At 35.8% G+C, this 15,781-nt stretch overlaps 1 protein-coding gene and 1 long non-coding RNA gene across 11 annotated transcripts in view; one reads left to right on the top strand and one right to left on the bottom strand.

Moving 5' to 3' along the window:
- Positions 1-80: 80 nt before the first annotated feature.
- The window catches only part of ildr2 (immunoglobulin-like domain containing receptor 2), a 26,195-nt gene continuing 10,494 nt past the window's right edge, over positions 81-15,781 (top strand). For 4 of the 8 annotated variants that reach the window (XM_073912059.1, XM_073912058.1, XM_073912057.1 and 1 more), the window contains exons 1-3: positions 102-209; positions 4,371-4,700; positions 10,533-10,652. In XM_073912059.1, coding sequence (XP_073768160.1) covers positions 164-209; positions 4,371-4,700; positions 10,533-10,652 — 496 coding nt within the window. In that variant the 5' untranslated portion in view covers positions 102-163. Of the gene's footprint in view, positions 210-4,370; positions 4,701-10,532; positions 10,653-13,984; positions 14,042-15,781 lie in introns of all 8 variants that reach the window. The other 4 variants (XM_005167849.5, XM_005167846.5, XM_005167845.5 and 1 more) reach the window with 2 other exon arrangements.
- The window catches only part of LOC141376163 (uncharacterized), a 13,505-nt gene continuing 1,324 nt past the window's right edge, over positions 3,601-15,781 (bottom strand). Inside the window, exons 2-7 of one of the 3 annotated variants that reach the window (XR_012385534.1) lie at positions 13,942-14,195; positions 10,869-11,226; positions 10,525-10,609; positions 8,908-9,051; positions 4,342-4,668; positions 3,601-3,694 (exon numbers count right to left, since the gene is read on the bottom strand). This is a non-coding gene — a long non-coding RNA (uncharacterized lncRNA). Of the gene's footprint in view, positions 3,695-4,341; positions 4,669-8,907; positions 9,052-9,671; positions 10,102-10,524; positions 10,610-10,868; positions 11,227-13,937; positions 14,196-15,781 lie in introns of those variants that run through there. The other 2 variants (XR_012385533.1, XR_012385535.1) reach the window with 2 other exon arrangements.

Raw genomic sequence — 15,781 nt, 5'->3', positions numbered from 1 at the left:
CAGTTTAACATACTTAAAGTTTAGCTAGAAGAGCTGCCTCCCCCTTTAGAAAAGTGGTACATTCCGCTCATTCTGACCAGCGCAGCGGACAGAGATGAAGCGAATAACAGTCCGGGAGAAGATGGACTAGATGATTGCAAACTAACCCGCACTAAACTGGATCATGTTTTTGTTACACGCTTTTTGGATTCTATTCACACTATTTTCACGTAAGTTATTAATCATGTTTTCACTTTAACGCGAAATAGAGATACAGAAAACTGGGACGGACGAAGTAAAGCAACAGGTTGAAAGAGCTTAGAGATCCTTGAGCCTGCCTTTATTTTTAGCCTGATCACGAGTCCTCGCGATGGTTTTTACTATAATCCAATTATTCACACCTCACAAAGTAATTACAGCTAACACTTTTTAATTAAATTATGTTTAAACATAATAGTTACCGCAGTTGTGCTTGCATTCAGAAGTGTAAGTTAACTTTAAATAACATTAAATCAAACTAACAAGCTAAATGTATCCTGTTTAAAAATGAACTTTTAATTGTTTACTTCTGTTCAACAATATTCTTTGCTATTGATTATTATTGAATACACAATGCCTTTGTGTGTGCATGTGTTTGTGTGTGTGTATTATATAAATGGTACTTAACTACTAAGATAGTACTAGCCTTCTTAAATTATACAGCATAGAAAATATGAAGCACATTTGAAACTATTTAACATCCCAAAGTTGTTATTGTGGGAAGAGAATTGTGGGAAGCACTGCAGGAATAGGAATGTGTGTCAGGGAGTGTAGCTGCATTGTATTAGCTCTTGTATGGGAGACAATACAAATTATGATGGATGTTTTATGGGAACATCAGTAAGCAACTTTGTAAACTCAAGTAAGCCAAAAATCCATTGCAATGGACAGTTTAGGTGGCAATTTGCACAAATTCGCTGTAAGATAAAAAACGTTCTTTCATGGATGTTTTCATGCAAAATTTGAGCATCTGTGAAACTCTGGAACTGCTCCAAAGTTTTTCAGTAAAGGAAAATGGCACTTTAGATTAGTCAAATACTCTACAGTACACACTATGAAAAAAAAAACAAAAAAAAAAAACACCAAATAGATTCTTCAGGGAACAAAAATGGCATTACTTTGAAAACCCATCTTCATAACTTTTATATTTAGGAGTGTATTGCTTGGAAAACTTGTTGAGTCGGCAAAGAGCTGAACACTAGCACACCTTCCAGTAATGACTAAGCAGCTTCAGCAATTCACTAACACATGTAATCAAGTAAAATTGCCTTCTACTAACAGCTTGGTTTAAATCTCTTTAACCTAATTGGGTGTTCATGGATGACTGAGTCAATGAGTGTATAGTATTGGTGGGATTTCAACATCCCCCCTCCTGCATAGGTCGTAGTGAGAGGGGGTTCACCAGAATGCCAAACAATGAGTCAAACTGGCAACAGAGAGCACAAAAGGAGGACCCCAATCCCTGTACTGCGTATTAATGAACGTAATCCAAATTTCTCGCCCTACATTCCTTCAACATCCTAATGGTTCTAGAGTACAGTTGGGGAAACTCTCAGGAAGTTGCTCTGTTTCCTTTAAGGCAACGGTGAATGTGTGCAGATCTCATCCTGACATCTGTGATGAGTGTATATTTTTCTGCAGTGTGCTCCACCCTTTGACAAGAAGTGGGATATTTGTGTGTTTGTGGTGTGTAGACCTCCTCCCTACTTTTGAACTTGATCTGTTGCAAGAGTTTTCTTGAAATATTTTGCTATTTCACCCCACCCCATTCAAAGACGGTGACGTCTCTCCAAAAAATGACTGCCCCCAGCACCACCCTACGCCCCCCTGCATAGCATGGAATTCAACTTTCTTCACTCAGTCTTCTCCTCCTCTCTCCCTCTGTGTTTTTCACACCAGCAGATCCTCCTCTTGTCTGATTTTGCCCAGCGTTCTGTTGTGTAATCTCCCACACACGGCTGGACAAACACACTCTTTCATGCTTAGACACACACACACACACAAATGCTGACTGACTGGATCCAGATGTTTTTAGACATTCATTTTCAGGTCATCTCACCTTGTAATCTTAAGCTGATGAAGTGAATTCCCCTTGGAATGAGGTGACTAAGCATTGTGGAGAAGAGGCATTTAGTTTTGTTTTTTGATTTGGTGGTTGGTTAGTCTGAGAAAGAGCTTTGGGTAATGAATATACTGTATGTCTGTCTCTCACACTATGAAACATGCCATTAAACTCTTAACGCCACAACAGTAATCATGAACAGGTCAGCAGTCATTTCAGTTGCTGCTGTAAGCTTTCAGTATCTTGGAATTTGCATTACTCTCTGTGATTAGGGGGTGTTTACTGATGTATTGAATTAAAATGATACAGAGTTACATGAAATGGATACAGTTTGTTTCTCATTTTGTTAAGGTCGAGAGGCACAAATAATATGTAGTTAAAACATATCTTAAATCACAATTAATCTACTACATAGGGTACTTTGTACCTTACAATGCCAACTCATTAATGTGGTGATTTTGCTCTCACTTCACTATATTTAACAATTCAAATGAATGTGTAGATGTGTGTGTGTGTGTGTCTGTGTATGAAAATACTGATAGTTTGTCTACTACGCAAATTTTAATATCCAAAAACATACACATACATTATCGTGACACTAAAGAAATCATATTGTACATCTACAAAATGCAGAAAGAAAATCAAATTGTTCTAATAAAGTATCTTAATGTTTTACACAAATTGTAATGTCGTCATGCTTAACCTTTAGTCTGTTTCCCAAGTTCTCACAAAACAAATATGTGCTTATCAGTAACTAACCAACATCTACATAGATCTGTAATTTGATTTTACAGCATTTGTTGTAAATATATATATATATATATATATATATATATAAATACAAATAATAATATTATAAAGGTAAAACTAATGGTTTTATGTGCTAACAGGTCCTGTGCTAACGGTTCTATGAACAACTAGATAGATTTGTTTTTGTTCAAAATTTGCAAAACAAATATAGCTTTTTCAATTTCTGCTTTTCTCAGCGCACCCTCTGCTATTCTACAAAAAGGCTTGAAAAAACAGCAAAACTTTTAAAGTCAGAAGAGATTCTGAAACAATTCATCATACATTTAACGTCTTTATAAATGGTTAGAGATACTGTATACTAGCAATCACAGAACACAACAAAGTAAACTAATGCGTTTTGGCCGGTCATGATAAATAATTTTTGGTGTGTGATATATTGTCACAGAAATGATTGCGATGAGTGATTTTATTACCATTTTAAGAGAATTGAAGCCACTGTTTATTATTCATTCATTGGTTTTGCTTCGGCTTAGTCCTTTTATTTATTATCAATTTAGTTTATCAAATTCACCTATAGAGCGTATGTCTTTGGACTGTGGGGGAAACTGGAGCACCCGAAGGGAATCCCACGCAAACACAAGGAGGAAAACATGCAAACTACTCACAGACATGCCAACAAACCCAGCGACCTCAGCCCCCACTGATTATTATATAATGATTATACAAAAGCATAATAATGCAAATAGGCATAAATACCATCAAGGGGCAAACACTTTTCATGCTGAAATTTATTTTTGATCAGAGATGCCTAAACTAGAGCCCACGGGGCGAAGTCGGCACATGGTAACCTTTGATTTGGCCATCCTATTTAAGAAGAGAGGGAGAATGGTGGGGATGGTTTAGAGATTGCCATTTCAAATTGAATGTAACCTTTTATTTGTTTGTTTGTTGTTAAGTGACAAAAAACTTACTGAAATTAAATTTAATTTAAATGGTGTCAATCAATCAGATTTGGTTTAAATGTTTATACTGTCACCTGACGGATAAAGGATGGAATTCTGCTTGATTAGTGTATTGAACTCCACTGTGTTTTAAATGTGATTGTTTTTATTCCAATAAGTTATAATTAGGCCCACATGGAACCTGCACAATTCTCTGCAGAAATAGCAAAAAAACGTCTGCAGATTCCGTCTGGCCCTAGTTATAATTAAAACAATTATACTTCATTATTTTATCAATGTAAATGAATGAGTGTTTCTATTTATTTTTGAATATTATAAAGTCAATTAAGAAATTACCTATGGCAAATTTAATGTGAAATTATTTGGTATTGTTATTTTTGGCCAACGGCTCTCAATGATATTTAGTTTTTGGCCCCTTATACGAAAGGTTTGGGGACCCTTGATTTAGATTATGTCAGAGTTTGACTCTTCAAACTGACTTGACAACTGTGTATTGTATTCCAGTCTTATGTTTACTTTTACAGAAATGTTTAGTGTTTTTCACCTCACCTTTTTCTCTCTCTCTTTCTTTGGCACAGTGCAAAGTTGTGATGGCGTACAGGTGGTCGTTAAAGATGAGAAGAAGTTTGCCATGCTGTTCTCCTCCATCGTTCTACCATGTCATTACACCACCCACTCCACTCAAACCGCTGTGGTGCAATGGTGGTACAAGTCCTACTGCACAGACCGCACTCGAGATTCCTTCACCTTTCCTGAGTCCCTGGGAGTCCATGTATCTGATCTGGGAGCATCGTCTCATCGGGACTGCTCAGACAACAGCCGCACGGTCCGCATAGTGGCCTCAGGACAGGGAGCTTCCATGACCTTAGCAGAGCACTACAAAGGAAGAGACATCTCCATCATTAACAGTAATGTGTCCCGGCTGTCTTACTCTGAGAACTGAGTGTTTTTGCAGGAGAAGGATTAGCGAGATTGGATGTGAAGTTTGGTCAAATGTTAACGAATATAATGAATCTGATCATAAAACAGAAGTGGCACTTTAAAGGCAGCATTAGTCAGTTGAGAAGTGTAATTCCAACTTAATGACTCACAACCAGGATATCCTTGGTCATTGATTAACAAGTCAACTCTGTAGGTTAGTCTTTATAAAAATAGTAAAAAATGCAAACAAATCTGCACCATAGTAGTTGATTTTTTGTAACTTAATGATTAGAAGGATTTATGAAACATTTAATGGCCAGTAATATCTTGGCTATTTAAGCTTAACATGATTATGCATGAATTCATTAATATGCATTAGAAATTAAATTCCAAATTTTAGCATATATGAGTACACTTCTCACAAATCTAAATTTTAAATTCATATGTTTAATAGGAAGCTATACCATATTATATGTGCATTTACTGTACATTAGATTAGTCAGTACTAAAGTGAAATCTGGAGCTTATCTAAAGAATAAGCAATGATAACGCCCAAAAACTAGTACACCCAAATATATATTATAGAAAAATATTAAAAAAGAGGAAAAATCAAAAGAAGCAAAAAAAGGAAATCTTAAGTTGAAATTTTGTAGGTTGCAATATATTTTTGCAATATTTAGCTTGATATTTAATCAATTATCTTTCAATTTCTAAATATGTTTGGTGACTAAAATATTATTTTAATAAATATATCTGTTTAATAAATCTATTTTGTTTAATTACCACAAAATACATTGAACATATTCACTGAGAAATGGATAAAAAATCTCATTTTCAAAATGGGGTGTCCTCAATTATGCTGAGCTCTGTAAGTGGATTTTTTAAAGAAGGATGCAAGCTTACTGTACTTTCTCCTAGAGATTTTTCAGTGATTTTAAACAGTGAAAATAAATTGATTGGACACATTTTTATAGTCAAAGTTACAATGCTGTTAAAAGGTTTGGGTTTGGTTTTAATATAAAAAGCAATATTATGAACAATTATTAATATTATTATATCCAGTCATCAGTGGCATGAGCCTTAAAAAATCATTCTAACATGCTGATGTGGTGCTTTAACACAGGGATGGCGAATAATGGAGTTGAGGATCCACGTGCAGTTTATTGAAAGCTTAGTCAGGCAGGCAATGGTCAACAGGAACAAACAGAAGCATGAGGACAATCCAAAAGCATAGTCAGGTCACTTGCAAAAGGTTGATACAGGCAGCATACAACTAAAACAAGGAAACTAGGCAAGGTCAAAGTCCCTTTAAGGCAAGTTATTTCACTCGGCGGCTATCTTTGAAACGCTTTTCAGGCATTCTGTCTGAATGGGGAAACATCAAATTCTCCAAAACAGTTTGCCAAGCTTATAATTACATTACATATTTAGAACCACCAATAAAACTGAACAACATCTGTCTCATAAATTTTGTTACTAAACGTTCGAAACAAACAAAATCTGCATACTTTCAGGCTGCCCAAGCTAATGCGCATGCGCACTAGAATGGAAACAAGATCACGACACCAACATCATTTATGGCCGTTGTACACATTATCATCTTCTGAATAATGATCGTCTGATCACGCTGGTCTTCTGAAGTAGCTCACAACTTGGTCTTGATGGCAAATCTCCTTCAGAAATGACAGCCACTCTTTGTTAATAAGTTTGTGGGCGTTTGAGTAATTGCTGTCATGTGATGTGCATTGGACAGGATGGACAGTCCTTCGCGTTCTTTTCATACAGATTCCACCAAGTCCACCGTTAATTGAACCAAGTCCATTTGGTTAATTTAAAAGAACAGATTTCAAGCTTTATGCGATATATTTCGTATGTCTGTGAAGCAAGTATTCGCCGAGATTACAGCATGTTTGTTGACCGCCTAACTGTCATAAAAGCACACGTCTGTTCTGAGCTTTTCCCCCTGAGAAACGTCAGTCAATATCGATTGATTATTGGCTTCTATACTAGTAGGCAGGGCTTCATATTGACCCTTACACTTTTCCCCATTCAAAACTAAAAGCGACACGTCTTGCGTTTTTTATTCACCTTATTCTCCGTCGATGAGTGGGCGCTGCCATTTGAATCTTTTTGGCTTGAGACTTCCGGTCTCATTCACTTCCATTCATTTTTTGACTTTAAAAACTGCTCATTACGCTGCTTGATGTTGCAATTTGATATTTTCTTATTATATTATTCTACTTGGTCTGTATAGTCATGCAAACATTTGTTTGTAGAGCAAGTAGTTTGACCGTTTTCTGCCGTTTATTATTCCTAGTCATTTCTCCCATAGGCGACTGAATCGGAAGTTCTAAGACAATCGCAAAAACAGGCGCACTTCCGCATTTTAGAATAAGGTCAATAGTCTTTGGCAAGGGTTAATCACTGATAGGGTCCATGTAATGAGTCTTGAGTAGCTCCCAGCTGTGTGTGTGTAATCAATGGAGAACTAGGACAGGTGTGTATGTGGTGCCTGAAGGGAGTTGTAGTTCATACGGTGGCAGAATTGTAGTTGATTGTGACAGGTGCTGAAGAATTTATTAACAATTATTTTAAATGTATGGTGCATAATGATTTTTGTTGAACATGCCCCCATTCCCTCTTTGGATTCAAAAAACATTCAAAAGAACATAATCAGTTTGAAATGGAATGGATATTTTGAAACATTCTACAGTAAGAGAAATTTCTGCCATGAAACTCTATGAGCGCACAGGCTGATAGGTCGCCTAATCTGCTCCTGCGTCATTAAGTACATGGTGCAGGACATCGGTTGCCTCCACCTCGGAAGCCAACGAGCTTGCTCCTCATCAGTATAAATGCTCCATGTTGTATTACGCTGTTAAGCTGCAGCACGTTTACAGAGACCCTCCTCCACCCCAGCTCCACCAGTGTTGGATCTGCTATGGGGGTTACATAAATTATGTTTACAGGAGCAGCGTTATATTTTCAGATGATATGTCTGTGTATATACTGGCAGTAGCAGGTCTCTGTTGCTCTGCCATATAATAGCAGATCTAAGACTAAACACATCAACATTGCCATATAAATATTCATTACCATACTAAATCCAGAGAGCGTTCATAACAGAAATGTATTATTCTACAGTCTTTTTATTATTTATTCTGAGAAAAAGAAATGATTATAAAAATGTATCTTCCGACTGCACACTTTTAAACAGCATGATTGCTGTATATACTAAACAATAAACCACACCTGGGGTTACACAGTGAGCTCATGGGGAGAAATGACTTCATACATACACAAACATGGCCCAGGGATCAGGTGGTTAAAATAATTGCAAAATGGCAATGACAAGAAAAATCACATTGGTTCTGAGAAAAGCCCCAGCCTAATTTAATTCAATGGAATTCATAAAATGATATTTAGTCTGTGGCTTAATGGTTCAAATACTTCTCGGGGCCACTGTGTAATAAACTCATCTTGTTACATTGTTATTAAATTTTGAGCCTCTTCTACGCTCCAGTCTGCAATCTTGTGTGTAATTCATCTGCCCCTTAGGAAACCCAGTCGATTGTGCTGTGTTTTCCTGTTCCTTAAATAGGGTTGTTTTTTTCTAGGTCGCACAATGGTCAGGGGGATGGACCTCATAAAGGTTTCACAAAACACCCCCACAGCTTTCCTTATCAAAAGCAAACACCCTCTCCTCTGACTTTAGCCATCAAAGCTCTCCCTCCTCCAGCCACCTCTCCAACAAAGACTATGATTGTTCAGGCAAAATATTACACATAGATAATGAGTATGAGTGATGTGTTGTGTTTTCTGATTAGAAACATTAAGGCACACATTTACTAAGAGCTTGTGCCAGTTCCAAACCCCCTTTAAAAAAAAGTATGGACAGTTTTCAAAGAATGAGAAGTTTGTGGCAAAAATGCAAAGCCAGTTATGTTTGTGAATTACCTTATTGCATGTGCAGTTGCAGAAGTTTTCGTTTCAGATGTAAAAATATGGCATGGGAGTATTTAAATTTTACAGTGTGATGCATTATTTTATGTTCAGTATTTGCACCATTCACAATTAGTGTGGCAATTGATCTAAATGTTTTTCTTTTTTTATAGATGAAAGGGTACTGTGCATTTATATGAAAGTTTATTGTTTGTGGCAGGGCACTATTATATATAAGTTTATAGGACACACCAAGCCGATGGTTGACGCTGGGCAGCATCAGGATCTCGATGAGCATCTGTCAGGCTAGTTTGTTTGGTATATTCCACATGTCGCTTCTCTTTGTGCTCATGTCCGAGGGAGTTTGTCTGAGTTAACATGTAGAACCGTCATTGGCTGTCAGTGAAAGAGAGTGCTCTGATTAGCTGTCCAGAAAAAACAAAACTAAAGTTACCAAAATAAGCAAATGGTGTAAGTCAAGAGGGAACACAAAGAAGCCAGTTGGCATTTCTTAAATATTTATAAATGAAATGTATTATCATACATATTTGGATGTGCGAGAAATACTGTGAAAACGGCACGAAATAAACATTTTTTATGGCTTGAATTTGTGCAGCGAATTCCAGTTTCCCTTTGTGGAATGACAATACAGTCAATACTACTGCCACCTGCGGGTGTGGAAAGATTCGCAGAATGCACATTCTTGTTTCAGTCCGCTGTCATTTATTTGGTGTGTTTTTTGGTTCAGACAGGACTAGGACGCAGCCGACTCAAGGTCACAATATTATTGGTTTTTGTCGCTGTCTTGCCAATAGATCTTTGATGTCAGCTTTGTGTGTCCTGGCATTACAAAATGGAAAAGTATATACAGTTGAAGTCAGAATTATTAGCCCCCCTTAGATTTTTTTTTTCTTTTTTAAATATTTCCCAAATTAGGTTTAACAATGCAAGGAAATTTTCACAGTGTGTCTGATAATATTTTTTCCTCTGGAGAAAGTCTTATTTATTTTATTTCGGCTAGAATAAAAGCAGTTGTTAATTTTTTTAAAACCATTTTAAGGTCAAAATTAATAGCCCCTTTAAGCTATATATTGTTTAGATTGTCAGTAGAACAAGCCATTGTTATACAATGACCTGCCTATTTACCCTTACCTGTCTAGTTAACCTAATTAACCTAGTTAAGCCTAGTTTAAATGTTACTTTAAGCTGTATAGTAGTGTCTTGAAAAATATCTAGTCAAGTATTATTTAGTGTGATCATGGCAAAGATAAAATAAATCAGTTATTAAAACTATTACGTTTAAAAAATGTACTGAAAAAAAATCTTCACTCTATTAAACAGAAACTGGGGAAAAAATAAACAGGGGGGCGAATAATTCTGACTTCAACTGCATGTGGTCATAATGGTTAGAAGACATGTTGGCCATATTATGGTACTCAAGCATTCCTATAGGCAGAACAAAAAACAAACAAAAAAAGTTTTCAGTTTTTAGTGTCATGTTTGTGAAACTGAAAGCAATTAAGCAAAAAAGCTGAAATAAATTTGTTGTAAACTAATTAAACATATCAAACAAACCTTGTCTTTACTTAAAAAAGTGAGTAAACTTGTTGCTTTTCAAGGAATTACATGACTTTACTTAAAATGTAAGTGAATCCATTGGCTTAAAATTAATAAGTTAATGAACTAAGTGCATAAATAAATATATAGTCACCCTAACAGTTCCAAATAATAATGAGTTTAGGTCAACTCAATGCTTTTAAGGCAACAGGCACAAACTCACTGTTTAAAGCAAACTAACTTATCAGTTTTTACAGTGAACATGAATTTCCCTAGGCTTAGGATTAATACAATAGCATAATGTTTTCTAACCATTTCAGAAGCAGATCTGCACATTGGACAGCTGCAGTGGGGCGACAGCGGTGTGTATTTCTGTAAGGTGATCATTTCTGATGACCTGGAAGGAAAAAATGAAGGCCAAGTTGAGCTGCTGGTGCAGGGTGAGTCTCATAAACAAACAAGCGTGTATGGCATGTTGAAACTGCTAAAAGTGTTCAAAAAGTGTCAGTGAATGCTGTGCTCTCCGGACTCCATTTCTGAGATTATTTATAGAAATTCCTCTTTAGAAAGTGTTTACTTTAGTATGTGCTTGCTTTGTTATTGTGTCTAAATGATTGTTAATTCCAGTCCCGGTCTGAATTCCTCAGTGCACTTACAAGTGCTACCATAGTGACGAGCAAACGGCGCATGCCTCTCGACAGGGCTCAGATCCTTAATAAGAGACGCTATTGTTCATTTGTGCCCCAGCATATCAAGACAACCTCACATATTTCACACATCCTGGACAGGATCACTGGGGAGAGAAACAATATGCTTGGTGCTGTGGAACAGACTCTAACAGAATAAGTTATTTGTGTGTCAACTGGACAAAGCAAAGTCAGACGCCTCATGCCAGACAAAGAGTAAATAACTGGCCGTTATCAACATGAGCAATATAAGCCACTTCTTAAGCCGTTTCCATAGCAACAAAGGGGGTTTCAGGGGCCCGAGGATGCCAGGGCCTCCAGTGCAGTCCTGAGCAGTGAAGAGAAAAAAACACAAGAGGGTTAGAGCTTACACACTGTTCAGAATTAACAACGGTGTTACTGTATGTAGATGATAAAAGGAAGTCATCCGTTCGCTCTAAGTAATCAAGATTTAATTGGCTCATGAAGCAGGGATAATCAGGAGTATATGTTTGTAAATGTTTGACTTTGAACTAGACACTCCCTATTTTATCACACTTGCTGAGTAGTCATGTTTTACTTTGAGTTTAGCTCTTGCTCGTTGGTGGTGGATGAAGTCGGGAAAGCCAAATAATTCATTATAATTTAAGATTAGGATCATCATTTAAATACCAGCACTATTTAAAGGAATAGTTTAAAGGTTTTTTTGTACTGCTAGAAGACAAGAGGATAATTTAAAGAATGTTGGTAGTTCATAATAGAAAAAACCCTACATCATTCTCCCAAATATATTTTGTATAAAAAAGAAGTATGAAAGAGAAATATAGTTTTTAATTTGGGGTAAAACAACCTGTTATACTAAATAGATTTAAATGTGATTATTCTAATGCTAATTATTTTGCTTATGTAGTAGGACATTTTTATTTGTTTCATTTTGATAATGTAGAACTCTCAGAAACGCTTGTATGAAATACGATACAGGTCACTTTAGAGTTATGAGGGCAACACTTTGGTTTCCTTTGTTTATGAATTACAGAGGCGTTACAATTGGTTCTTGTCAATAGAAAAGTAATGTAATGTATTCGGACTACTCTTGGATTACTTTTAGATACTTTTAAAAGAAAACCATGTATACATATTAAACATTTTAAAGAGAAAAGGAAGAATCGTGGATGTTATCTTATAATATTTAAGTAACTAATTTAATTATGATCATTTTAAAGCATATTGTAATCTAATTGTAATACATTTTTTATCTGACTACATATAATTATGTCTGCTTATTTCACTTTAAAACAAAGTGCTGCAGCAAAGAAAACACACTAGTCCTCTAAGTCTTCAAAAATCTGAAAAATTATCTTACAAAAATCTGATGCAAACGGCAATTTGTTCGACTGTTTTTGAGCTTTGTTTATTTTGAATCCTATTCCCTTTAGCTGTGAATTTGAACCACATTTGCTTTCTTATTATAAATTTTCACCAACATGATAATAGTTTAGCAGAACACAACAGGTTGTAGTATACTGTATACTGTTGTAGGGATTGACTTTAAAGGATAGTTCACCTAATAGTACACTTTTAGATAACAAATACAGTTTTAAATTCTATAGAAGTAGGCTTGGGAAGATAACCGGTTTCAAGGTTTACCGCGGTTTGGAAAAGTCAAGGTTTTCTAAAGTCTGAGGTATATAGAAGATTTTTTAATGTGTTTTTTAAATGTAAAGTAATCTGTGTTTTTGAAACTAATGAAGAGAGCAGAAGCCAATCATTTATTTTAATTCATTAGCCTGATATGTTTACTGCTACAAAATATTATAAATGTTTTCTAAAATAAAATGTATTTTGTTAAATTGGGAAAGTTTTTATTTTTTTTTACCCAGACATTTAAAAAGAGCTTATTTTAGAGCAGTAATCACAATACTGTGATACAGTGAAACCGTGAAACAGTTTTTTAGAAACTTTACTAATAAAATTACCAGAGTAATAAAATTAGTTTTTGGGTGACCTATCCCTTTAAGTCTCATAACAACGCGGGGCTTGTCTTCTGCATGTCTTGCACTTCACGTCCTCAACTCCCTTAGTGAGGTGCCCCTTTACTCTCAGGTTACATCTGGTTAATGACTAATGGAGGAGTAAAGAAGGTGGAGGTGGATATTATTTTTCTATTTCCTGTCACTCAGGGATAAATCTGCTATGACAGTGGGCAGATTTGTAAATGATTGACCTGCGGCTTTATAAAAACTTGTAAAGTTGCAATAAAATGCCAGTAAGGCAGGAATTAAGGTTCTGTTCATTGGTCGATGGTTGTGAGTTTAAATGAATTAAAAAATTCAAGAAATCAGGCATGTGTCGATAGTAACGTCACATTGTTCAAAAAAGATCAATACCATGCATATAAAAAACAGGGTGAATTTACTTTTCATGCTAACTGTCTCCTGTAGCCTTTACATCATGAATTATATAATTTGCACATTCATTTTCAAGTCTTGTGCAAAATACAAATGCAAGTTTATATGGTGAGAACACTCTGCATTGTTGGTGGTGTGCCCAGTATTGTGAAAATATATTGTCTGTACCTCTAAGGCCAACCATTCATTTCCCACCCAGGGAAGATCTTTGTTGAAAGGTAATTGGACAGTTGTCTGGGACACCTTTTAATTTCAAACAATGCCAACACTGTCTCCATGGTGATGACGTACCCTGGCCCCCCTTTGAGGGAGTTTAATGAGGCCATGTGATTAATTAATCTCTGATGTTCCTCCACTGTCTCCCCCTGCTGAAGCCCCTCTACTTTATCTCTTTCCCACTCTCTCTGTTCATGAACCTGATCTGTGCTGCTTAGGCCAGATATAAATACTGAACGAATGCATGCATATAATACAACCAGTTGTTGTTAGTCGTATACAGAAATACCTTTTTAACAAAAAGACCAATGTTTAAAATTATAAATCAACTTAAAGCAGCTTTTACTTTTGATTCATTCACAGCCACTAACAGAGTAACTTTTCCTTAATAACACACAAGAGCTTTTACCCACGACCTTAAACTTTGGACTTTCACCTGCCTCTCGCTGCTGCTGTTCATGTCTGATCTTCTCCCTTCTCCAGGTAGGACAGGTGTGCTGGATGACATCCTGCCTGAGTTTGATTTGGAGATTATGCCAGGTACGCCTGCCATACCTCTTTCTCTCTCTCTCTCTTTCTCTCTTCCCCCTTACTTTTCACTGGGTGCTCTCACACAGGTCCTTTTCATTTGACCTGCTTTATCTCCTCTACTGTAATCAGCAAACTCCTTAATGCTGTATCTGTTCTGTTCCCTCTGGAAAAGAAAAGATAAATACAAATTTCAGGACTTATCATTAGCTGTTTCTATCCACCTACTTTTATGCACATTTTGGAACATCGCATATAAAACCCTGGACAGAAACACCAAGATGCACAAATTTTTTGAAAATGCGCAACAAAACTAAGTTGGATAAATTTTTATCTGATAAGAAAAGATGCACATAAACTACAGTTTAATGTGCTTACAAATTCTAGTATGCACATTAAAAATGTCATGTGACTGTTATAAGAGATCATGTGATGATAAAAATAGCCTTAATGGGCAAACTCTAGTGGTTCAGTGTTATGATTGTTATTATTACCTCCAGAACTATTTTGAGCATCTGTGCTCCTAAAGAGCATCTCACAGCTCTAAAAATCACCATGAGTTCATTGCAATTTGTCCTCTTGAGGTAATTTATTATATAAGAAAAAGACTCACGCAGCTGCTCGTACCTCAGCCAATTCCATTTTTATTTTTGATATTTGCCACCAGTTTATTGAGGAAGTTACAAGTTATTTTGACCCATTGGATGGGAAGGCAGAATTGCTCTCAAATCTTTTATGCAATATTCCAGTTTTGCGCAAGAATTTCCAAATCTTTGGATGGAAAATTAGCTAGTGATCAGAGTTGTGTAATTTTACTGCAGATTATATGTACTGCGTGATAATTACTGTAGAGAATTTCACTTGTATAGCATGCTAGTCAATATTGCATGCAGTTTTTTAAAATCTAAGCTACTTGCCTTAAGCACAGCTTTATAAATTATAATTGGAGCTATAGAGTTGATGCATTGCATCATGCCACTCACACACAGATGCTCATTACTTAGGTTTCTATGCCACCAAACATGATTAAAGAAGAGGTTTTTTGTCTGTATTTGACTTCTATTCAATGAAGTTTTGAAGTGAGTTTTTTAGTAAATCAACGTCTGGCAAAAAACCCAAGTTTAATTTGAGCTGATCCTTTTACAGTTTCTTACAGACGCTAGGACACATTTCCCAATAGGCCACTTTTGCACAACCCTTTACACAGTGAGAACAACTATATAACAGGACATTTTGCACGTGCTTACATACTGTTAAACTTATATTCAAAACAATAACAAAATGTAAAACTGAATAAGACAGCAAAATTCAACAGCAATGTTTAATTGAAATATTTTAAATCTAAAAATGCAGTTTAACCTGCCAGATTAGCATTACTATTTTATCTGTATCAGTGGATGATGTGTATACAAATTCTTGTATTTTGGAATGACTTAATTAAAATTAAAATAAATAAACAACATAAAATATTGACCTGCATCATGTCAGATTCATTTCAGTAACATGCATTGCGGTAATAATCAATATATATATTGCAATTATAAACAGAGATGTGTCCTTGTTTTACACAAGAAAACACTGTGTATTGCTACATGTTGCTAGTGTTTTTTAGGTCATTGTTTTGTGGGTGACAAAAGTGTGTTTGTCAGCTGTCAACCTTTGCTAGTGTTTTGGAAGAATGAGTTAATTTGAGACCTGAATAAAGTGTTTTGGTAGTTGTATTGCATTTTAAATGTGAAATAAACTGCTTTG

Source organism: Danio rerio, chromosome 9 (genome assembly GCF_049306965.1).
Source record: "Danio rerio strain Tuebingen ecotype United States chromosome 9, GRCz12tu, whole genome shotgun sequence".
In the NCBI taxonomy this organism is placed as follows: Eukaryota; Metazoa; Chordata; class Actinopteri; order Cypriniformes; family Danionidae; genus Danio; species Danio rerio.
This window is presented reverse-complemented; position numbering and strand designations above follow the sequence as displayed.